The sequence below is a fragment of the Sciurus carolinensis genome, chromosome 10 (genome assembly GCF_902686445.1).
Source record: "Sciurus carolinensis chromosome 10, mSciCar1.2, whole genome shotgun sequence".
Taxonomy (NCBI): Eukaryota; Metazoa; Chordata; class Mammalia; order Rodentia; family Sciuridae; genus Sciurus; species Sciurus carolinensis.
In genome coordinates, this window is record NC_062222.1 from 78,896,339 (window position 1) to 78,922,069 (window position 25,731).

General features: G+C 42.0%; 1 protein-coding gene across 3 annotated transcripts in view; it reads right to left on the reverse strand.

Moving 5' to 3' along the window:
• Positions 1 to 1,641: 1,641 nt before the first annotated feature.
• Positions 1,642 to 25,731, reverse strand: part of Shroom3 (shroom family member 3) — a 172,088-nt gene continuing 147,998 nt past the window's right edge. For all 3 annotated transcript variants that reach the window (XM_047566174.1, XM_047566173.1, XM_047566175.1), the window contains exons 5-10: positions 23,133 to 23,206; positions 18,444 to 19,331; positions 16,723 to 17,229; positions 14,020 to 14,170; positions 4,883 to 5,155; positions 1,642 to 2,632 (exon numbers count right to left, since the gene is read on the reverse strand). In XM_047566174.1, coding sequence (XP_047422130.1) covers positions 2,264 to 2,632; positions 4,883 to 5,155; positions 14,020 to 14,170; positions 16,723 to 17,229; positions 18,444 to 19,331; positions 23,133 to 23,206 — 2,262 coding nt within the window. In that variant the 3' untranslated portion in view covers positions 1,642 to 2,263. The remainder of the gene's footprint in view (positions 2,633 to 4,882; positions 5,156 to 14,019; positions 14,171 to 16,722; positions 17,230 to 18,443; positions 19,332 to 23,132; positions 23,207 to 25,731) is intronic.

The following is a 25,731-nucleotide window of genomic DNA, read 5'->3' on the forward strand; positions in this document are numbered from 1 at the left end:
AAATCACACTTACAACCTCACACATTTCACATAACAAGGGAAAAACATTGCAGTGTAACAAAAGAAGGGATATAATTCTGGAAGGGTCATAAGCTTGTGGCATGCCAAGCAGCATCGCCTGTCACTCTGCAGTGGGGTTACTTTTACATGAATAAATTTGAAAAGTCATGGAGAAAGACTGAACATGCAAAAACTTCCCTAAATCCTGAAGAATAATCTTAAAGTTGCTGGGAGCTGGAAGCCCTAGAACGCCTGTGAGGAATTTCACTAAGAACATCTGTAGACATTCACTGACTGGCTTCAATCTGGTCTGACTGCAAGGATCCAGACACATACATTTGCCAACTGGAATTGATTTCAGGCTTCTGGATTGGCCTAAGTCTGATGGGATGTCAGTTGGATGCAAGGTTTTTCTTTATTTCAGAATGATTGTGTAGTGTAGCTGTTGAATGTGCTCGCTGCTGCCACTGATTTCCTGGGGGATGGACCTCTGATGTAAGAGAGAAGCGTTTGAAAACATTCCTGGAAAACAAGATACTGTCAGACGAGTCACACATTTTATAAACTCCAAAGTAGGAAGCAATAGCTTTGGTTGATTGCTTGTAAGAAATAATAAGCCACCTGGAAGTTTCTAAGTAAATAAAAAACCATCTATATTGGGGACCGAAACTACAGTTTTGGTATTCTTAACCAGAGATGAAATGTCATTAAATAATTAAAATGTACTAAGAAAAAAAGGAGCATTTGGTATCCTCATCATTTTTTTAACCTAAAAATTTTACTCTCCAGATTTTTTATGACTAGCTGATACGGTACTTGCAAGTCCAAGTCAACAGAGGTGGCCACCAGTCACAGATTAAACACATGTGAGAAAAACCAACCAACCAACAGCACTGCTCACTACCACCTGCTCAAAGTATGAGGGTCGTGCCACCTCAGTGGCAGTAAAGAGCCTTGCTACTGGCCCCTAACCTCCTTCTCATCCTTCCAGTTTGATAGGCTTACAACTTGAGCAACAAGACAAAACTCAACAGGGCTACAGAACCCCTGAGGTGTCATTATTGAAACATGATAGTGCAGAATCAATCTTTAGAGGTTAAGGAGGAAGTTTTTAATAAAAATGTAATTAATAGGTTTGGCATTTTAGGAAAACTAACTTTAAAAGGAAGGCATTCATGCATCTATAATCCCAGCTATTCAGGAGGCTGAGGCAGGAGGATTGCAAGTTGAATGTCCAGTTGGGCAATTTAGCAAGACCCCATCTTTAAAAAAAAAAAAAAAAAAAAAAAATGTATAGGAGGACAGAACAAATTCCATGGAACTGGTTTGGATTCTGGAGTTCTTTCTCTTGTTTATAGGTTTGAGTACTGTCCTTTTTAATAAAATTTAGCTTTTTCTCCTCCACAGTGATAATGACAGAAAAGCACTAGAAGTGCTGTGGCAACCATTTTGCACAGAGCCTTCCTGCTGGGGAAGGCGTGCGTGTTCCTGTTTAATACAGGAGGAATATAGACATGTGGCAGCAATGGAAACTGGGATTCCCCCGTACTCAGTCTAAGGCAAGTTGGACTGTCTACGTGTAATGTAAAAATCAGACAGGCGTCAAAAGGGTAAGAAAAAACAAAGTCTCCACGCTCAATGTGACTATCTTTGGAATTCTTCATTATTTCACAAAATACAAAGCTCAGACATAACTGTCTACATCCACCACAAAATAGAATCAAATAAGTGGTTAGCACACAAACATAATGATCTTTTTTCATTTTCAAAAATATAAATAACAATGTTCAAGGTTTTGCAAGTTTCTTCTCAACATGTGTCTTTTTAAGGCTTTGTGTTGCAGACCCTTCATTAATGGTACTTGTACCCTGCCATCAGGATATCCTGCCCATCAGCAAGAAAGGCCACTGTGGATACATTCCTGAGGGACGCACTGATCTACGTCACCTCAGCTGGTTAAAACCTAAACGAGCAATCAACACCCTCCAAATAAGCCTCACAGTTTCATTAACTTTCTTTCTACTACAAAGTAATAATAGAAAGGGGGTGAGTTTCCAGCAGCATTCAAGCTCTCAAAAGATCAATCATGAAGGGCAAGAAGAAAAAACCAGGCTTCTTCCTGCATAGGACTTTCTTCCTCTTATCCAGGAAAGCCCCAGTAACCCATGGAGTTTACACAGTGGTTTACACAGTGAAACATTTTTTTCAGATTAAATAGTGTTGAAAGAAGCAGGGATCTTTTGGTTGGGTATTTTAGAATAGGTTAAAGTGGAGAGGTTAATGTTGGAAAAATGCCACTGAAAGTACATCCCCCGACAGGAGTCATTTCGCTGGTGAGGTCCGGGGGCAGAGCCAGGGCCCCGGCCTTGGGAGTGAAGTCTGAGGGCAGACTCTCCAGCAGACACTTGACCTGCTCTTGGCCCAGTTTTATCTTGTCGTCCAGCTTTCGCTGCTCAATGAGGAGTGTTGACTTCATTTTCACGAAGTGCTGGTAATCTTGGAGTTGCTCTGCCGAGAGGTAATTGGCCAGGATGTCCAAGACCACCCTCTCCCTCCGATCCAGGTTCTCCTTGAGCTCCCGGGCATCCTCGTGCTGCCCAGCCAGCATCTTCCTTTTCTCATTCAGAGAGCTCTGCCAGGGCAAAACAAACAGATCAGCAGAGGGCACAGGGACGGAAGAAAAGAACCAAGCTCCCTGCAAGGCAACCTTCGCAAGACTGCAAAATATCTAAGTTCCTACCTCAGTTGTTCAGTTTTTATTTCAGTTGTTGTCAGTGAGGAGAATGTTTTGAACATCGACTCATAACCCTTAGGCTGCACATTCTATAGCTCTCTCCCTTGCACAGCCGTTTGGTAGCTTCAAGTTGGGAGGGGTTCCATTAGATGGCTGGGATAATGACCTGACTTTCTGGCCCTGGGCTGACAAAAGGCAATCAGCAAGGTACCTTGAGTGCCTGAGTGCTTCTTAAGTGTGGTTGCTAGGCCAGAAGTAGCAACACCTGGAAACTTGTCAAAATGCAAATTTGCAGCCTCCGTTTCACCTATTAAATAAAAAACTGTAGAGGTGGCCCAAAATTCGTGTTTTAACAGGACTGCATGGCGATACTTTTACAACATTTTAAAGTTTGAGAACTTCTCCCTGATCCATAACAATGGGGCTATCATATTTCCCAAATCTAAAGAAATCAGTTTTTATTTTTTTTTCAGGTTGGTTTCTTTTTCAAGTCTCTGGGGGAAAAAAAAATGAGAGAAATCCATCAACGATGTTGATTTCATAATCGTAGACTTTCTTACACAAGCCCAAAGGTAAGGTAACACACTTTATTATCTTTCTTTTGGTACTGGGGGTTGAACCCAGAGGTGCTCTACCATTGAGTTACACCCCCAGCCCTTTTTATTTTGAGACAGGACTTTGCTAAATTGTTGAGGCTGGCTTCGAACTTGTAATCCTCCTAAGCAGCTGGAATTATAGGTGTGTACCTCCACATCCAGCAGTAGAATACCTCATCAGAGCTAATATGCTTTATAAAAATCTTTTTTTTTTTTTTTTTTGATACCAAGGATTGAACCCAAGGGTGCTTAACCAATGAGCCACATCCCTGCCCGCTTTTAAATATTTTATTTAGAGACAGTGCCTTGCTAAGTTGCTGAGGCTGGATTTGAACTTGTGATCCTACTGCCTCAGCCTCCTGAGCTGCTGGGATTACGGGAAGGCATCACCACACCCAGTCTATAAAAATTTTTAACATGCTTTTCTTTTCCTTTTTAAAATCTAACAAACTAACATGAATGTGGTTTTTTAAATTTTAAAAAATTTAGTATTTATCCTTTCAGGCTTTTCAGACCAAAGTGACTGAGAAAATTTAAAATGGAAATAAAGAAATAAAATCACTTAAATATCCCTCAGCACCAATTAGCTTATTTAGGATTATCAAAGGCTCATGTGTATTTGCCCTAAATCCCCCTAAACAGCCTGTGAGATCTTACATAACAATGCCTGGGGGAGGGGGGGGAGTACAAAGTTAGAAGTTTTATCTTTCAAATATCTTCTTTTGCCCAATCAGAAAACAGACCTAAAACAACCCCAAGGCATTAGATTTGGTTTCTTAATAAAAACTGATGCTGAGGAAGTGTGGTAAGGATCCAAGGAGATCACACAGAAAGCACGTAAGTCCAGAGTGCGTGACACAGAGCACTTGAGGCATTTATCCAGTGAGATTGGCACTGTGTTACCTGTCCTCTTCCTTCCAGACTGGGCTGTGGTGGAGACACCCCACTGCACCCTCGCAATGCCTGTGGGCCCTCACATACAGAGTCCTTGGAACCTTGAGCTCATGCTTCTGTCCCCTCCCCCAGTCAAAGTTTTGTTGTCTGTTTTTTAAATGTCAATATCTATCATCATGCTTTTATCTTGTTCTAGAAAGGAAGGAAGAGGTTGGGAGGGAATAAACCCCAGCATCGGTGTTTTTACTTTTCTTAGCAGTCTGAGCCTTAAGTGTCAGCATCACACCTTGACATGGAAGATGCTACCTTTATCTTCATCATCTATTCCCTGCTAGCTCCAGGGCGATGTTATCATCATGTTTTTTCTGGGGGTGGGGACAGGGTACCGGGAATTGAACCTAAGGGTGCTTAACCACTGAGCCACATTTCCAGACCTTTTTATTGTTTTGAGACAGGGTCTCGCTCAGTTGCTGAGGCTAAGCTTTGAACCCACAATCCTCCTGCCTCAGGCTCCTGAGCCTCTGGGATTACAGATGTGTGCCACAGTGCCTGGCTTGATTTTATCTTCTTGAGAGAAGGGATCCTGTCTAATGGCATTGCTCTTACATATGTGCACTCAGAGGGAAAACTTACTGAACTAAGATTCTAGGCCACGTACCCTTTCTTCATTACTAGCGTCTTCGCCAAGGCCACTAAGGACATTCTCTACACGGGCCAGGCGCCCCGAGAGGGAGAGCAGCAGGTTCACCACCTTGTCCAGGTCCCCTATGAACATCTTGTATTTGTCAAACTCATTGGGCTTGCAGAGCTCACTGATCACAGCCTCCACCTCTTCTCCCAAGGCATTATTAAGCTTGATGTCCATAAGCAGACTCCCCTTGGCTTCCTGGAGTGTCTCCAGCTTGTGGGTGAGGCTTTCAATGAGCTCAGCCTGTAATGAGAGAGAGACAGCGAAGATCACCAGCAGCTGTCAATGTGAGGAGGATTCACATCTTACAGCCACAACTTGTCTTTTCTCCAGGGCTCAGCCAAATGTCTCCCCCCCCCACCCCCGTAAGGCCCACTCCCCAGTGGCAGGCCATAATATTCTTTCCTTCTCCTGAGTGTCTACAACTGCTTCCCCTGAACCCATTCAGTCCTGACAGGCCAACACCTGCCTGCACACGGCCTATAGTGTTTCCCACCTGTGTCGTGTCGTGTACCGCTCTGCCTTCCCAACTGCTTTGTTAACCACTCACAGGTAAACGTCCTTTCAAGACAGGTTTTCACCTGATACAACAATGCTGTGGGCAAGCAGGCAGCTAGGGTACACCCTCTTCTTGTTTAACAAATAAAGAAGCCAAGGGTCAGAGGAATGAAGGGGCTTGTGCAGGGTCTGAGGGTGGAGTGGACTGTTAGTCACAGCCACCATTTGCAGAGCAATTACTACAGGCCAATGCACCGCAAGACACCAGGCTGATTATCTCATTCGGTCTTCCCAGCAATGTAGGACTCTTATCCACCTACGACAGGTGAGGCTAGGAGACTGAGGTGAAGCAAGGCACCCTGAGCGCCGGCAGCATGACTTGGGGCTCATCATAAGTACTGCGCCTGGACCTTTTCCAGAGTCAGCCATTTGTTCTTTGTACATCACCTCACTGTCTCTACTTATCAGAGCTATGCGACTTAACAAGTTAATTCCAAATTTCAATACTTATGAAACAGGGTTGCACGAACAGTATATTTAACTGAAGGAATGAAGTCAATGTCTTAGTGGTTTCAAGTCTGATTTCATTTACATTAAGTGCCTGCTACTTTGCTGCAAGAGAAATTAAACTCTAGGGTTTTTGTAATTAGCCTTTCATCTTTTCTCTTAGCCTAAGGCAACCAGATGGAAGAAGAATATAATCCTTTCTTGTAAACCTCTTTATCACTAAAAAGTTTCCAGTTTAAAACACAACACTTCAAGGCTGAGTTGTGTGGCTCCAATTAAGACTTGGTTAAAAATCAAGGTCACAACCTCTGAGTTGGAATACATATTCATTTTAAAGGATTGGGGGAAATAAAACAACAAAGGAAAAGATATCAATGTTTTTGTCTAGCAGAATTGAAGGACAACTTTTCATACTATCTCTTCACTGTGAGCACCACAGAGGGCCCATCAGGCATACAGGGACATTGCTGCAAAGAAATATTTGTTTTTTCATGATCTTCCTGTCTTGAAGCTGAGCCTCTAGAGGTTCCTCAGTGTTAGAGAGGTTCACCATGTCTTTGAAATGGTCTGAATGGTGACGTCCCGTTGCCCCATCAACCTGCCTAATTCCAAAGGCTTCAGGTGGTTACAAAATTCGCCCCTGCTACACCATCTCATTGTGGGTTATGATCTTTGTCTTAACAACCTGAGGAAAGCCAAAGTCAATGCAAAAAGACAATTTTAGTAAAAAAAAAAAAAAAAAAAATGTCCATTATATAAGCATTTCACTCCTCCCCTGAAGACTGAGCCCAGAAAAATGCAGCTGGAAAAGAACAGTGTCTAATGTTAATTCTTTAATTTTCCTTATCTTCTCCTGGAAAATGCCATTGTTTCCCCCAAAAGCACCGCTGGCTGGCAGCTATGGTATCTGCCTGTGAGACAGCATGGCAGGTTCCGCCAGCAAAATGCCTGGTAAGGTGTGATGAGTTCACATGAAGAGAAGAACAAGGATTCCGGAAGGAAAGCAGTGGGGAAAACCAACCCTGCCCAATGTTCCCACTGGACAGCGACAAGGCAAATCAAATGCCATTATTTCTGTTTTTCAGATAGGTAATGGGAATGGCCGCCATGAGAAGTCACACGACGGTAGACCTGGAGTTTTTAACCTTGTAGGGTGTAGCTCCTGGGCTTGAAGAAAATGGGGCTATACCCAAAGAGGTAGTTAAGTGGGCTGGGGTTGTGGCTTAGTGGTGGTGCATTTGCCTACAAGTGTGAGCACAGGGTTTGATTCTCAGCACCACACATAAATAAATGAATAAAATGAAGGTCTATCAACAATGAAAAAAATGTGTTATACACACACACACACAAAGAGGTAGTTAACTGAGCAAAACATTCTGCTTGGGAAAAGGCCTTCTGCTCATTCAAATCTTCGGTATCTTTTTCCACCTTTCATCTTGAGAAATAAAATTTCTAGAAAATGCTTTAAAAAAAAAACATGAACTGGTAGAAAGAAAAGAATAGTCTCATGGTTTTCATTATTCCTCTACACATATATGACTTTTGAAATTAACATCACATGTCACTCTTGGAAGGAAGTCAAAGCACTTTTAATAGTTTAATTGATGTCATTTAAAAAAATTCTCATTTTGGCTCACAGGGGCTGGTAGTTTAAGGGACAAGTGTGATGATTAACAACTTGCACATGAACAAAAACCACAAGGACAAGTAGTTTGGCTTCACATGTGAGAGTGACAGGGCCAGGGATGTGGCTTGCCCAGTATGCAGAAGGCCCTGGGTTCAATTTGCAGCAATGCAAATTCACAAAGTCCTAGAAGGCTCATCCTCCTGAGATCTGCTGACCTTGGCTCAACTCTCAGGTTCCTGAGAGATCAGCATGTTCAGTGTGCTAGGACAGTCAAAAGGACCTGCCACCATGGATAGCAACTGGAGGTCAGGCTTGACTGATCTACTAGGTTTTTCCCTTCCAGACCTGGTTTTGATTTTCAAAGACACTAATGCTGGGCAGAACCATAAAATGTGTCATAGGAACCTGCTGTATGTTCTAGGTTCCATGGTCTAAGGAAGAACAGAAGGAGATGAACATGTCTAGGAGTGGTATGGGGAAGCTTCTGTGGGAAGAACCAACCTGCATTCTGACTTTTTTGAAAGTGATTTGCTAGGCTGAGTGCAGCCATGGACACTAAAACAGGGTAACTGTGAGGGCATCTCTGTCGCTTCTGGTCCATTACTACGTATTTGGATGGTATTTGAAAAAATTTTTATTCCACTAAGCTCTTGAATGTGCAGATTTGGGTTAAAAAATGCAATAAAGGGAGCAAAAAGGGAAAACTGATTATACTATAGTCATATCTTTGCCAGGCAGATCTCTTAAAAACAAAACACTAAGCAGAAATCACTGGTGGAGGGAGAGGACAGGTGTGTTTGCATGTGCGTCAACACCACCCTAGTCTCTCAGGAGCTACTTAATTTGTAAAATCATTGACATTTATCTATTTAGCTTCTCATCTGGCATAAACTGTTAACTCAGCCTGCGTGAGATGCTATTTATAAGGGTTCTTTCTCTAAATATAGTTTCACAGACCCTCCCTCCTACCTCCCCATCTGTAAGCAGAAATATCCTGCTGGGCCCTCCCCTCCTTCTTTGCAGCTTTGGGATGAGCACAGACTATGAGTCAGAGACCAGGCTCAGACACAAAACTCACCATGAGGCAAGTTATTTGACTTCTGTGTCTCAGTGACTCAACAGCAAGGGGATAATACCTGCCTAAGACTAATAATAATGTCATACTGAGCTCTTTCTCTGTGCCAGGCACCACTCAAGTGTTTTTCTCTTTAGTTACTACTTACAACAACCTGATGATACAGGTACTATTATTATCCCCATTTTGCTGATGAGCAAAGTGAGGCAGGTAGAGGTTCCTGAACTTGTCCAAGTCCTTACAGTTAGAGCAGGCTTAACTGTAACAGGTTGTCTGGCTACAGGGTTCAGACTTTCAGACTTTCAATCGCTACATTAAAACAGCTCATAGGAACATTATGAGTGTCAAACAAAATACGGATTGTGCAGACACTATGGAAAAGTATCACTCGCATTCAGGTTTTTTTCTTTGGTGTGTGTGTGTATGTGCACACGTGCCATCGTAAAATTAGGTACCATCTGAAGGACACACAGCACTTGTTTAGGCAGCCATCTTGAGGGGAAGACCCAGCTTCTCTTTCTGCTCAGGGACTTGTACCAGTGGTATGCCAGCAATGTCACAACCAACACCTCTGACTTCCATGGCCCACCTTCACTCAAATGAGAACAATGCAAGATGATTGGGTGAGTGGCTGGGGTGTGGGACCAGAGTGGAACTGAGACTTCTGCTAGTGATAACGAGGGCTAGGTAAAGCCATTTATACCTCGTAGACTGTGGAGTTTCGATTTAAGTGAAGATCTTGGCTGCAGCATATTATTGCTATCCTTAGCTAAATTCCATCAGAGAGGGTTGGGGTAGTGTCTGTCCCAGGCACAGAAACTGGATCACACCTCTTTCCCATGTAGTGTAACCTGATCAAAGTGAAAAGATCATGGGGGCTTGACTGCCATTTCAAATATTTTCTAGCACATTCTCTGCCAAAAATCATTCTTTTCTTTGCAGGAGTCGGGGGCCAGCACCAGGGATTGAACTTAGGGGCACTTGACCACTGAGCCACATCCCCAGACCTATTTTGTATTTTATTTAGAGACAGGGTCTCACTGAGTTGCTCAGCACCTCACTTTTGCTGAGGTTGATTTTGAACTCTTGATCCTCCTGCCTCAGCCTCCTGAGCTGCTGGGATTACAGGCATATGGCATTGTGCCTGGCTCAAAAATCATTCTTTCTTGGGAAGGCTTGTGACCAGAAAGTCACCTTATCTACAGGTTTTTGGTTCCAGTTATCAGAATTCTTTGATAAAACACTAGAAACAATATTAAATCTCTTCAACTAAACTGAAGTGGTCTCTTTGCTTTCTCTGTTGCAGTTATGACCACCACCTAGACCTGGAGTTGGGGAATCATCCTTGACTCTTTCTTCTCTTCATCCCCCACATTTAATCTGTCACCAGGTTCTGCCCATTTTTGCTCCCTTTTCTCTATTTTTGATCAATCCCTCTGCTTCTCACTGCTTTTACTGCACTGTCCTGACACTCATCACTTTCTGTATTACGGCCCTGACCAACAGAAATGGTCCAAACTGAAGGAGAAAGAGAAAGGAAAATGAACAGAGCTTCAGGGACTTGTTGGGCAATAAGAAAAGGTCTAATACTGTGTCACTGGACTCCTGAGAGAAGAAAAAGGTCAAGGTGTAAAAATATGTAAAGACATAGTGGCTGAAAACATCCCACACTTGGTGGAAGATAAAAAGTTACAGAATCAGGAAGCTCGGCACACTCCAAACAGAATCAACTCAAAGAAAATCAGGTCTATACTTACCATGATCAAACTACAGAAAGTGCCATTGCACAGAGAAGCAAATATTTAAATAACTACATTTCTCAATGGAAAGCAAGAAGAATATGGAACATTTTTAAAGTGCTGAAACTAAAAAGAATGGTCAACCCAGAATTCCATATCCAGTGAAGATGTCAGGGGCGACACTGCAGCTTTTACTGAGTTTCATGCCTGGAAACATATCTTAGGTTTTTGATAACTTTAAATATTAGATAATGAATTATTATTTTGCAAAAGTAGAAGGCTATATTCTGCCACATAACAATTTGTGGGAATGAATACTGACCAAGCATCAATTTTTAGGCCATTATTAGGAAAAGCTTGTTGTATGTCAGGAAGAAAATTGCATTTTGAACTTTATCCTGAACACATTAATAGATTCCTTCAATACCAACATTATTTAAAGCTCATATTTTTTGTTTCCAAATCTGATGTTAAGTGACACTAATGGAAATTCTATTACACGTTTATATATTTGTAGTTCATTAAAACAAACACAAACCATCAGAGTTCTCCACTGCCACATGATAAAATCTGAACTTCAGCAATTTACAAAAGCCCTGTGTGTGAGCTCCATGACATTCTGGCCCTGTGGATCCTTCGGGTCTCATCATCTACCATTTTTGTGGGCTCTTATTTTTCCATACTACTTGAAGTATCTTTTCTTCACGATCTGCATGTTCTCTGTGCTTTCTTGAAAAATCTCTCTGGAGTTTCCTCCATACTTTTTTCCCTTTGTCTTAAATGACCCCTTTCTCTTGTCCTGACCCACTCTGACACATTCCTTAACACTGAGCTCAGGTTTTACTTTCTGCGAGTAGCCCTCCTTGACTCCACTCTCTGGATTAGTTCCTGTTTCTCTGGGCTTCCCTAGAACAGCACATATATCCGTCAGAAGACCCATAATACTGCACCAGTCCAAAGGCTCCATCACTGAAGGAAGAAGAAACCAAAAGTCCTCTGATGGTTGTCAGGACCCTCCTTAACTAAATATCTTATTCTTATCTTTCTTCCCTCCCTGTGAGGCCAGATCAACCCAAAGAGCAAGTTTCTATCTTCCTGGTGCTATGGGTGAAGAGGAACAATAACTGTGAGGTACTTTTTCTCATAAGTAGCTGGTTTAGGAAGACTAAGAACTGTCCAGCCCTGTTAGTAACAAAACACCAGCTTATTAAAACACCAGCCATGTCAACAAGGCATCTTTAGATGGCATCACCTTAAGAATCTCCCTGCTGGGCTGGGGTATAGTTCGGTGGTACAGAGTTTGCCTAGGGCATGTGAGGCACTGGGTTTGATCCTCAGCACCACATAAAAATAAATAAAATAAAGGTTTTGTGTCCCTCTACAACTGGAAAAAAAAAAAAAAAAAAAAAAAAAAAAGAATCTCCCAGCTGAGAACAGGATAGGAGCAGCAGCAGTCTTGCACCTTAGAGCTTAAATGGCACGTTAATCTGTTAGTTAATTTGTTCCCATAAACAACAAGTGAGGAATTGCCACCACTGTTTTATAAGGAAAGCTAAGGGTCAAAAAAAGTCAAGCTACTTGCTTAACTTTATTAAATCCCAAATATTTTACCTGTGTTCTAGTCCCATGATCTTTCACAGTGCACTTTTGGTGGTGTTCTTGGTAAAATCCAACTCCAGGGTTCTGCCCTTTATAATGTCATTCGGCAAGCATGCATTTTGCGCATGCTAAGTGTAAGTCCTGGTTAGGGGCCTGTTTGGGAGATGGTCTCTCCCTGGTGCCCCTTTGTGCCCTGGGAGTGGGCTTTTGTCTTCTGAAGCCTGCTGCTGCATTTTAAGGCACTGCAAATGACTTAAAGCTCCTCAGGCCTCAAATGGCTGATACTGCTGTCCTAATAATTTTGGTTTAAAATGGGATTTAACTGGTTTTAAGTTTAGACTCGGGGTTTGGCTAATTATACTCAGACATCTCCATTTTAACTCAGTTCCCAGGGCTGTGAGGTTTAGAGGTAGCTGACTTTAGAGCAGTTTTTAGCAGGTTTTGGGGTCAAACAGACTTAAGGTTAAAATCTCATTCTACTATCTATGAGTTGTGTGACCCCAATACTCAAGTTCTTTAATTCTATTTTAGTGTAAAATATCCCAATGTATGCATCAGTGGAATTTAAAATAAATTATGAATACAATGGAGCACTATGTAAAAAATAAATAAGTAAAAATAAATAAAAAACACAGTTCATACCTGAAACATAGTGTGTTATTACTTGTTTCCTGTGAGGATGAATTAATACTGTATTTTTTCATTTTCTTAGTCTAAAAATACCTTTTGTCACATAATACTCAGAGTGAGAGGGTGATAATAAAGTGATGAAAATCAGCTAAAACAAAAGTAAGATGGGGAGAAAAAGCAACGAGTAATTTGCCACACTATTACTGCATTATAGGTATGTCTCCATGTAGAAAATAAGACAAAAAAATCTCTGTAAAGTGTTCAGCTGAAGACGTTATGGCAACCTGCTACATCTCATGGTGTTTATATAGCTTCTTCTTTGGGATAAACACAGACCAAGAGAGCAAAGTGGTCTTTTTTTCCAACCACAGGATCCATAAAATGGGGGTGCTCTGCACTGCCAAGAGGAGATAGCAGGAGATAAGCAGTGAAGCAGGTACTGAGCCAGGCGAACCACGAGGTCTGCATGCCCGGCCTCAAGCCCACAGGGCTGGAGAAGTAGGCGGAAGAAGAATACACGGACAGAGGTGCTTAAATCCCTCCTGCCCTCGAGTCCATATCCTGTGGTTTCATTCCAAGATTACCAAGAGGGCTTGGGACACATATTGTGGAATAAATGAAATAAAATAAGAGTTTCTCCTGAAATGAGGGCAACTGAATGCCATGCTCCAAAGAAGCAAGCTCTGAGTGTCCTTTTGCAGTATGCAGGACTGAGGTGTGAGGCGAGCAGCAGGTCCAGTGGAAGGCAGCCTCTCTGGGGCTACAGGCAAAGTGGAATGGCAACAACTCCCTTCCCTGCAGACACCGCCCAACTGAGATCTCCACGGCAGGTGGGAAGACCAAAGCAACGGCACGGTCATTTTAAAAATGTCTGACATTTAAAATTTCTGTAGGAGTAACAAATGCTAACAACTACATTCCAATCCTGCACTTCTGAATTCTTCATTAAGGTATTGCAGAGTTGAAAATATATAAAGGTTAATGTTACTTTTTCTCAGAACCGTCTTTCAACAATTGGCTTCTCTTTTTCTAAACAAACTTTCCAGAGTTTCTAGTTATCTTTTTGATCATAAAATATAAAATGAAAATTATTCAGACCATTGACTGATCAGCTGCTGAGATCCCTGTGCTGGTCTAGGAGCCTGGAGACTGAGGTCCCAGTCTACTTCCGAAATTTTAAAGCATCTCTAAGCATCACTCTTGCCATGTGTTAAAATGAAAATGACCTGCCATGCCTACCTGCAGGAAAGCTGCAAAAAAATTGGTTCAAGTGCCATGCAAATCCAAAGTCTAATGGTGGTGTCTGCAAAATTTGGTGATATGACAGATTCCTTGCCTTCCTGCCTTAGGGGCCAGTAGCCCTGCTAATTATAAGGACCTTGACTATCTTTCTGGGGGAAGAAGAATAAGGGTAAGCCCATTCTTTATTTACCTTTTTTTCATTGACATCCATCTGCTCCTCTTCCTCAGTCACCTCTTCTGGCATATCTTTGATTTTGTTCAGAAGTTCAGCCTTGGCAGCAGACACACTGTAGTAGGCAGAGCAGTTGACCAGCGTGCCCACCATGTCCTTGTCGTCATTCCTGGACCATAAAGAACACAAAGTACAGCCATAATAGCATATACCAGGAACTTCATTTCACCAAAAATGGTCTGTTTCTTCTGAAATGTGTGAGAAATTCTATTTAAGTTCCTCCCCAGATATCAGGATAAATAAGTAGTGTTTACTAAAGCATGACTACTGTGTACAAGGCTCAAGCCTGGCGAAGCCAGGATGGAAAAACCATGACAGGCCATACTGGGGATGGAGTGGGAGTCAGGGCTATGGCCTTGCCAGGCCCCTCTGCCCAGTCATTTTACCTCTTTGCATGTTTTTCCTTTTAATAATAAATATAAGAAAGATGCTGCCTAATTCATAGAAAGACAATGCACAGCCATGGTTTGATTGCTGTGGAAGTATTTTCAAGGTGCTGCACAAGTCCTGAGTTTTAGGTTAGTTATCTCCTACTCTTCCTTTGTTACCCATGACCTTTCTAATGCCCACTGTACTGCTGCTTAAACACTTACAAGATTTCCTCTTAAAAGAGGAGAATCTGGAGCTTATCAATCCACACTGAAATAATACAGAATGTAAAATCTACTCATTAATTATACAATGGGGCAGTAGGGGGTTGGTGGCTTTAATATTGTAGAAAAAACTGGGAACTGAGAGACCCGGTTTCTAGTGCGTCAAAGTTTTGCTGTAATCAAATTGCCTTTCGAGAGTTCAGATCCTACTCACCTAATAAACGACTCTGTGAGTTAGGTTCTCTTGGAAGAGGAATTTTAACTACTTCATCTCATGAAATTATTTAACATTTAGCATTATTCTACTTTGGAATAAAGAACTACAAAAAGAAGTAATATTTACTGGTTCCCTACTTGATGACTACCCTCTAAGCAATTCATCTACCTCTAATCCAGTTGATTAAAAAGTAGGACAAAGATCTTCTGATCATATTTTTTAAAAAACTTTTATCAGAGTATCCATGTGTCACACGTGGGCTTCTTAGACATCTGATTAAAACTCACGACAGGACGATGCTCATTTTCACCAGAAGATGGCGTATGCCATCCTTTTGAAACCTCCAGAGGTCTCAGGATTGCAAATGCTATAAGACCATTTCACTTTTAAATAGACTGAGACACGCATTCTTGATGGCAAAATCTTCCTAAGAGTGTATTTCTAAATTACTTTGGTCTTTTTACAGTGAGTAGTCAGACAACAGAACGAACAGACTACAACCACATGTAGTGAACTTCCTGGTACACTCACAAAAGCTCATCTTTGGGGCCCCCAAACATTCATTGGATTGCACTGGTTGCAGGTGCTCGGTAATGTCTGCTGAACACATGAGCCTGGATAAGTCACCTCACCTCAGGCTCTGAACCCATGTGTCAAAAAGAAGAGGATGGGCCAGTGACCATAAGACCTTGAATCAGGAGAGCCTTTGATAACAAAACAGCTTATAAGTACTACACAGCTCTTTCCTCTCTCCGTCCCCTAAAACACAAAACATGGTGTTCCTATTAGTAATTTAGTTAGGATCAGCTAGAAATTTCTAAAATGCAAGCCCAAATTGTGATGAAATGCTCTGTTTTTATTTAGTCTGGAAGCTGCTAGCTGCTGAGTCTCAGTCTATTGATCCACATAGTTTTCACTGAAAATTAAAAAGAAAATAAAAACCACTCTAAACTGTTCTCATAGTAGTCCTTTAAGGAAATCACACATGTAAGAAAATATCCAGGAGAAATCAAAAGAATAAGAAATACAGACTGTTCTTTCACTGTGGCAAGGACACATGCTAGACCAGTCAACATGTGCCTCAGGGAGATGGAGGAGCAGAGGCTAAAGGGGTTGAGCAAATCCAGAAGAGTGAGCCCTACCTGGACCTTTCTTGATTTTCAGGATTTGAGCAGATACTCACCCTAATGCCTCAAAGGTGAATGTTCGGTGGATCTGAACATTCTGAACAATGGATCTATTTCTCTAGGCTCACACATTTTTGGGGGGAAAGACCACATTCAACCTCAGTTTTGGGGTCCTCAGTCATGTCTACACTTGATTCTTTCACAGAACTGAGTCCAAGGGGCTTCTCTGCAAGGGCAACTCTGATAGAGAATGGGCAACTGCACATTTGCTGTTAGGGGCATTGTGTCACTGCTAAGGGCTGAGTTCAAGTCCAGGGACCATCCTAGGGACCAGGGACATGGTCTAGGGCCTTGGTGGAGAATGGTTTTTATTCCTCGATGCTTCAATTTCCTCATTTGTGAATCAGAAATAAAATTGGCAGCTTCTTCAGAGGGTTCTTGTGAAGATTAAATGAGATAATGTTTACATAAAGAAATTAATACGAGCTTGACATATGGGTTTAATGATAATTTTTACTATTGCTATCATTCATGTTATTGTTGAACATCTGTCCCACATCTGAATCCTCAGAATCACACATCCCTAAGGCTGAGATGGAACATTAGGGTTCTGAGATGGAATGTGTTAAGGATCTATGGAAGTAGTAAAACATCAGATAAGCATTGCTACATTAATCACCCCACATAAGAAGATTGTCTCTCTGGGCCATTTCCAGGGACTTACCTCTTGCCTTCACATCCTGGGCAGCTGACAGTTCTTTGCAGAGCTTTCCTCTTTATGCTGTTTTCCTTCAGTAAGTTAACATCTTGGGGAAACAAACCTTCCATCAGGTCCATAGTTGTCTTCAGTCTGGAGTCTGGATCCAAAATGTCTGCCAGAGATTTGTCTTGGTGGATAATTTCCTTGGCCAGAGCCTCAGTTCTTATGTCTTCTGAGGTCTTCTGAGGATCAGCACTGCCTTTCTTTTCTAAACCCTGAGTTACACTGACTGGTTCATGGATGAGGCTTTGGGTTCGGCTGGGAGGTGGCTGCCCCGGGCTTGGCTCCTTGCTAAGAGATCCAGCAAACTGAGGTTGAAGACTCATGATGGAGGGAGGGTTGGACTTGTTGGCATCTGTACCTCTGATAGAAGTTTGTGGTCTGGAAGCCAATATCTGACCACCTACCAGATGAGGTGTATCAGGCATGCGTCTTTCCCTTGTAGCTGTCACCTTAGAAAATTTGCTGGCACTACAAGGATATGAAAAAAAAAAAAAAAGTGGTAAGAGTCAACAGAGTTTGAAGGAAGGGCGAGGAAGAAGTTTTCCACCTCAGAGCTGTAGCTTCCTATCAGGAGTGGGGTGAAGTGTCATATTTCTGAGGTTACCCTCCCTCCAACCCCGGGATTCTAAAGGACCTTTTCCTGAGAATAGCACTTGATTCCAGAAAGGCTACCATCTCCTAAAGGAGGTGGATTCAGTAGGAATTCAGTGTTGGGCCAATGTTGCTATTAGATTCCAGAGCTTTCTAAAAGGCTGAGATAAGAGAAGGTAGTAGTGGTAAGTAATTTCTAGTGTTCAGAGAATGCTACGTCGCTTTGTTTGTTTTATTTTGGGGTTCGGAGAGGTTACTTGTCCGAGGGTCTATGTATTGGGAAATGCTTCTTCCCTCTTCTGGCTTCCAAGAGGAGGTTTTACCTCAGCACCACTGAGTGACCTTAAGATCTATTCTTTTTGTTTTTTATTTTTGGTACCAGGGATTGAATCCAGAGGGTGCTTAACCGCTGAGCCATATCCCCTTAGGGTCTCACTAAGCTGCTAAGGCTGGTCTTGAACTTAGGATCCTTTTGCCTCAGTCTCCAGAGTTGTTGGGATTACAGGTATGCACCACCGTACTCAGCTTAGCTCTATTCTATATTCCTTTCTGTGGACATGGGGGTATCTCTAGACAGAGGCTGCCTCCACACTGTGTATGTGTCTAGCATGGTAGGTAAGCCTGCTTAGTTTTGGGGTTAAGTATCAGGAGACCCCCCCAAACAGATGCCACATTGTTCAGTGTTCACTCTATCTGTAATAAAAGTGGTATTTCTGTCTCCTATACACCTTTCTAATTTGTCTTATTTAACTGATTCAGAACTCAGCCAGGGAAGGGGGATAGAATTCATTTGAACCCCTTTAACCTATGACACCCATGGAAGTGGAATGTGCCACTTGGGTTCTGGCTTTCATTTTCACCACTCATTCCTTGGTATCCAATAAAGAACAGCATAACTACCACCCAAGGACAACAAATAAGGCAGTCCTGCCAGCTCATGAGCTGAGTTTATATAAAAATATCTCCATCCCAAGGCTCTCCTGTGGCCAACAGAAGGATCTGCAAAGCCTGGACATGAAAATCTCCCGTTACTGAGGGAAACCCTCTTCCTCCTCAGCCAAAGGTTTGCCCTACCCAGAGGCCACTCTCACCTGCTGCTAGAACTCTCTCGAGCCTGGCTGTCCAGCGCCGCCTCGTGCACAGCTTGGGGAGGAGGTGGAGGGAAGTCATCCGAGATTTTCACTGGGGTTTCCTGGCTCAGAGGAGGGGGTGGGGGTGGGGGAAGAGCTTCAGATGTAGGGCTAGAGGTGGCCTTGGGGTGCAAGTCCTTCACAAACACTTCATCATCATAGTCCTCCCGAGGCGGTGGGGAGGCCTGCAGGACTGACTCGGATATTCGGAGGGAGATCCTTCCTGGAGTGTCTGGGTCAGAAGTGCTGCATGAACTTGAAAGACTAGGCTGTTTTTTATAGAGCTTCAGCTTTGCAAACTCAGGAGAGGAGGCTTCCTCGGGAAGGCCGTCCTCTCTGACGGTGTGGGCCCATTTCACTCGGGAAGGTGGTGGCCGCTGAGGCAGTGAGACCCTCTTCCATGCTCCTTCTTCTACCCCATGCTCTGGGATGCTGAACTCACAGCTTCTTGGACTGGGAGGCTGGGTCAGGGGGTGACCATTGCTTCTGTGGGTGACCACAGGGACATAGGGAGAAAGAGGCTGTCGACCTGCCTGACCATCCCTTGCGGTCTGCTGCTCAGTGGCAAGCTGTGAGCAACAGCTAGAGGGAACAGATGAAGGCAGAGGGGAGCTGAGCGGGGTCGGGGGTGCAGGTCTGGCATCTGTGAGATGCCCTTGAGTTCCTGTTGGTAGTGGCCTGGGGCAAGACATTCTGCTGGCTTGCCTTGGATGGTCTAGGGCTCCAGGACACTCACTAGCAACTGAGGAACCACCAGTTGCTTTGCCACCTGAGCCAGCCCAACGAGGGGTAGGATGGTGAATGAACAATGGCATCGCTTCCCGGCCTCTTTCTGAACAACTGAGTGACCTGCAACAGGGTAGACATGAGGGTTACAGCTCTGAAGAAAGGGGTAAACAGGGAGCCCAAGATTCATTATATAGACAAGAAATAAATTTAATGAGGACTCTCCCCACCACCCCCCCCCAAAGCTGCCTCCATCTTCCTATGGCTGCTTATAAACAGAACCAAGTTAAAGTACCAGACAGGCTTAAGCCCCGACAGGAGCATGTGTGGAACTGCCTGCATTCAGGGCATCTCCTTTTATTAGCCCTTCCTCACCACCCCGCTTCCTGCACACATACACACATAAGGTGGCCTCGGAGCCCAGGCTGCAGGACATAAAAAGAAGTAAGGGGTACATTTCTTCAGCTCCTTGTAGGACTACTTTGAGAAGCAGCTGCTGGAGCTGGGGAAAAAAGGTTGCTGCCTCCTTCTCTCCCAGCCTGATCCCAAAGAAGAGGTCTGCTTGCATGGCTGCTGGACTTGAAGGTTTTATTTAAAAGTGTCCCTGAATCTCCTAGTGTTTTCATTTCCTAAGGTGAAAAATAAAAAGGAGAGGAGAGTCTCACCTAAGAAGCTACTAGGCATTACCTGTGGAAAAAGAAACTGACAATAAGCAAGCGTGGTGCATGGTGATTAAAACAACTGTCTTCTAGCTACTGCAGAAAATCCAATAATTCCCAATGCTTTCATTACTGTGTATGAAGGAAGAGACAAAATGGAGTCCGCAGCACTGCAGACTGTCATTAACTGTGATGCACAAGTTAATGTGAGTAAAAAAGAAATCTCCAGCACATCCATCATTTGTGAATTCCATATCTGTAGTTCCCTGACTGGCTCTGCAAGGAAATCTGGAGAGCAGATGGCACTTTTCATTTCACAGATTTGACTCCTCTGAGGAGCCACGACTTGGTCCTACATCAGAGCAGTAGTACCGGGTCAGTCACAAAACCATGTAAGTGTCAGGCGAGCATAATGCAGCATATGGAAGGGAAAGACCACAAAGACCAAATTAGCTCTTCTCATGCCTTTTTTTTCTTTGTTGTAGATGCATGGTTGAGTAAAGGGTCCATCTCTCTCTCAGATGCAACCCCTCCCTTCCCATCACAGACCCCTTCAAGAAGAGTTTATCAGGAACCCCTCTACATCTAAGATGGGCTGTTCTGCTCTTCACATAACATAGCACTTATCCTTTAAAGGTCCAGTCTAATAAACTTTGTTTTTAGTTTATGTTTGAGCCTAGTTTTTGTGAACCACACTAAAGTTCTATTTTGTTTATTTATTTTTGTGGTACTGAGGACTGAACCCTGGGCCTCACACATGCTAGGTAAATACTCTACTACTGAGCTGCACACCCAGCACTTTTTACTTTTATTTATAAGTTGCCAAGGCTGGCCTCCAACTTGTCACTCTCCTAAGCAGCTGGGATTATAGGTGTGTGCTGTTGTGCCCGGATTACAGTTGTGTTTCTTTTTTCTTTTTCTTTGTGGCGCTGGGGATTGAACCCAGGGCCTTGTACTTGCGATGCAAGCACTCTACCAACTGAGCTATCTCCCCAGCCCCATGCAGTTGTGTTTCTGAAGATAACATTTCAGTTACATGCATGCTTCTTCATGATAATTGTTCTGTGTTTCTCAGGAATAAATTTTAGGGTTAAAAAAAGATTATGCTCAAGATCCTTTTAAAATAGGGTGTGAAGGGGCTTAGATAAAGTCTCTTGATCCATATCCATGAATCCTAATATTCATGAATATGAATTTTGAGAGCAAGATTTTCACATTTAAAAAAAGACTTTTTTTCACTATGGAAAAATCACAATATAAAATTACAACTTTGGCATTTTTAAGTTCAGTAGTGTTAAATATGTTCATGAGCCGACAGTGCTTGCCTACCACATGTAAAGAAAAAACAAGTTCACATTGTTGTGAATCAGAGCTCCAGAACTTTCATATCTTTCAAATCTGAAACTATACCAATTAAACAGCTTCCCATCCTTCTCTTCTGCTGCTCCCAGTAATCATCGTTCTGTTTTCTGTTTCTGTGTTTTTAGGACTGGCTTATTTCACTTTGTATGGCATCTTCAAGGTTCACCCAAGCTGTAGCATTCGACAGAATTTCCTTCCCGAGATTGAAGACTACTCCAGCGTCTGTTTACCATATTTTGTTTATAAATCCACCCATAAATGGACACTTGAGTTATTTCTACTGAGATCAATGAAGGGTGCTGCTACAAACCATGGGTGTGTGATCTCTCTGAAAGCCCACTTTTAATTTTTTGGGCACATACCCAGGAGAGAAAGGCATTGTTGGATTATGTACTAATTATATTTCAAAGTCTCCAGAAATCTCCATACCATTTTCCCTACTGTTGCACTAATGTAAAATAGTACCTGAATAGTGTGCTAGGATTCCAATTTCTCCACATCCTTGGGAACATTTTTTTTTTTTGATAGTAGCCATCCTAATGGGTGTGAGGTGACAGTTCATGGTTTTGATTTGCATTTCTAGGATGATTAGTGATGCTGAGCATCTTTTTATATGCTTGTTGGCCATTTGTATAACATCTTTGAAGAAAATTTGGTCTGTTCAAGTTCTCTGCCCACTTTTAAATAGGGTTATTTTTTCTTTTCTTTTCTTTTCCTTTGGTACCAAGGATTGAACCCAGGGGTGCTTTATTACTGAGCCACATCCCCAGACCTTTTTATTTTTTATTTTGAGGCAGGGTCTCACTAAGTTGCTTACTATCTTGCTAAGTTGCTGAGGCTGGCTTTGAACTCTCGATCTCCCTCCTGAGCCACTGGGATTACAGGTGTGCACCACCGTGCCCGGTGGGTTACTTGATTTTTTTGTTGTTTAGTTCCACCTTTGACTTTAAACCAGTTCTCCTTTAGCAGTGCCCCTGTTCCCCTGTTAGTTTTCCTTGTATCCAGCTTTTAATTAATGTACCAAAACTAATCAAAAGCCTCAACCTCACCTTGAACTCCTTCTTCCCTTTCAACACAGCTATCAGAGCAAAGGCACATACTGAGAAAAGATGCTCTTGGCTTTACAGTAGGTACCAATTCCCATTTCCTGGTCACATTGGCTGCTTCTCTGTGACAATATTGAGTTATTGGAGAGAGGGAAATAACTAAATTAAGAAAAATGAAGAAACTGATTTGAAAAAACACGGAAAGGGTTGAGATAGTTTAAGATTATTATCATTAGTAATAATTGTAGCACACAGTTCTATGATGGTGCACTAAAACTATACATAAGACATGTGTTTCAGGGAAAATCTCTGGAAATTCCTACTACATTCATATCTTTCTATTTAGGAGATATGATCTTGAAGGTAAACTTTTTTTAAGTGACTTGCTTGTTACCTTCTAGCTTCATATCTAAAGATTATGATTTTGAGTTTATTAGTTCAGGTGCCTCCTGTGAGTTTGTCCTGCTCTATGAAGCTGTTCATGAACTGCCCATTCTTTCCTTAGTTACCAGACTTGATCCTCTACACACAACTGTGCCACACAGGAGAGGCCCCATGAATGAGAGTCATGGGATGTGCTTGAGAGGAGCATCTCCATTAGTTATTCTGATGCCAAACCTGTTAGAAGTCAGGCATTTCCTCAACAGCACACATTCAAACCCCACTTTGAACAAGGGCTGTTTTTAGAAAAAGTTATTTGTAACCCAAAGTAAAAAAGTCCCTGTGGCCTAGACAAATTGAAAAGGCAGCACACAACACTAGGCAACATCACAATATCACATTCAATTTTTCTTGAAAGGAGCTGTTAAACGTCAGCAGCATTCATAGCCAAGGGCATCATAGTTACTCATACATACCTAGATCCAGGGCCAGCTAAGTAACATGGATCCTTCACAAAACCAAAGCCACTGTCTTGGCCCAGGATAACATCCTTGAAACACAGGAAAGGCACAGGATTATTACCAATAAACAGACATTTAAATTTACCAAAGGAATAGAGGCAGAAAGGAGAAGGAAAACTTACTTACTGTAGATCTACCATTGTCAGGCACCATGACAACACTCTGACATACTTTCTCAGTTAGTGCTCAAAGCCCTGGGAGGTATTATTAATCCCAGTGCATTGATGAGGAAATGGGCCCACAGACAAAAGTGACGGAATTTGCATTTTGGTCTGTCTCACCAGGTGCCCTTCCTAACAAGGATGCTTCCCAAGTAAAAGACATATAATTACAATTGCCTCCTGAGTTAAAACAACTGCAATACTTGAAACATGATGATGATAATGACAATGAGTTCAATGGGTCAAGCATTTTAGGGAAATATGGGAGACAATGGGATAAGGATAGTAATTGAATTTTGCAAAAATTTCAAATGTTCCAAATAATGGTTAGAGATGATATGAATCTGGTTTGTAATTAGGTTGCAGTAAATTCTCTGAGAAAAATCTCATGCTAAGTGAGAAAAATCTCATGCTAAGTGATATCATTAACTCTGGGACTTTTCAGGGGGTAGTTTTTGTTTTTAAGAGTAGATAGGACCAACAAAAGAAGAAAAGGAGGGAGGGAGGGAGGGAAGGAAGGGAAGGAAGGGAGAAAGGGAGAGAGGGAGGGAGGGAAGGGAGAGGCAGAAGGAAGGAAGAGACAGGCCCATATATACTTAAGACTATATCCTGGTGTCCTAAAGGGTCAATAGTGTAAAATTGATAGTGTAAAATCTGTCCTGTGTGAGCTGGTCCACGATGCTGATGATATTGCATTGATAATAAAACATTCAACTCTCAATCACTTAATAGGACACAGGTTTTATTAAAAAAAAAAAAAAGAAGAAGAAGAAAAGAAAAAGAAAGCTGGGAGCAATGGTGCATACCTGTAATCCCAGCTACCTGGGGGCAGGAAGAGAGCAAGTTCTAGGTCAGTCTTGACAACTTAGTGAGACCTTGTCTCAAATAAAAAAGGCTGGGGTATAGTTCTGTTGTAGACTGCCCCTGGTTCAATCCCCAGTATTGGGATTAAAAACATTAGATCCATATAAAATCTCTTAAAAAAAAATTCTAAATTTTAATAATTTTATTTTAACATTTACCCTGTCCAAAAGGTTTTTTACTCCCTTTCTCATTGTTTCTCCTGGGTCAGTGGTGTAATTACTACTAATAAGCAATAAAAAGAATCAAAAGTGGTAGTAAGTAGAAGCAGCAGAAACACCTGGATATACTACCCCATACTGGGTCTCAGACTCTCTGCCAGACTCTTGCCAACTATCTTGCAATCCACTGATTATGTGATTGGAATATTAGGACACTTGACGTTTCTTTTGTAATTTAATCTTTATAACAATGGGAAGGGGTGTAATTACAGCTCGGAGAAGAATATATCTCACAGTTAAATCAATGGAGAAGCAAGGATTCAGGTCCAAGATCTTCCTGTGAAATTTCAAGACATTAAATGTTGGCTGGCATGGATGCAATCAGAATTGAATCCTTGAAGAAAAATGAATTCCATGTGTTCCGACTCACTCAAATATCACCATATGGAATGGGAATTCCTGCACTCCATGAAAACTTATGGTGCTTTTAAAGTCTTTCACCACCACTCTTCCCTTTGTTGACACAAATATACTTACTTTGCCCCATCTGAGCTCCTAATGCAGTGAAGTTTAAATATGTTTTCATATTCTATTATATTGTTTGTATTCCAGTATGAGAATGAATATGACTTCTGTATTTATATGACTTGGTCCCTGGAATGTCAAGCTTAAATTGATATTTATGTGGGTATGAATAAAATAAAGGAAGTTAGATCCAATAACAGGTTACCAGGAGAATTCTTTAAACTCCTTATCAAAAACCATCTAGACAGAAAGAAAATGCCTTCCCAACCTAGTGAAGCTCGAGGAGGACAGCTCCCTGCTGTGTTTTATGCTTTGCTTTGGCATATGTTCATTGTCAAAGACAACCTGATTTTCTGTAAACTGGTAAGAAATATAAAGAAAATGTTAGGGAAATATAGGGAAAAGCAATGGTTATGGAAGAAACACCAGGCATCGACGATTTATACCAACTTGTTAAGCATCCGATTTCTATTATCTCAAAACTGACTTAAAATTCACCAGTTCTCAGCACACTTAACACTAAACCTAAAGTCTGTTGAATATCAATCCTTACTTTTTTTTTTTTGAGTTAAGACATTATAATGTTTTGTGACTAATAAAATATGAAGATGATAATATTCATCTACTTTAGGGTATTGGTTCCAAGGGTCTACTAAAATTAATTAGAAATCCACATGAAAATCTTATTTAAATGTAAGCAATAGTAACTAATAATTGTTAAAATGAAATCTTTTCATTAGCTGATATTTTCAGATATAAGACTTAAGTTTTACTCTAACCTCCCTCTCCCCATCTTGGCCTTTCTTTATTCAAGGAAACAGTCTGGTAGAGTGACTTAAAGACTGG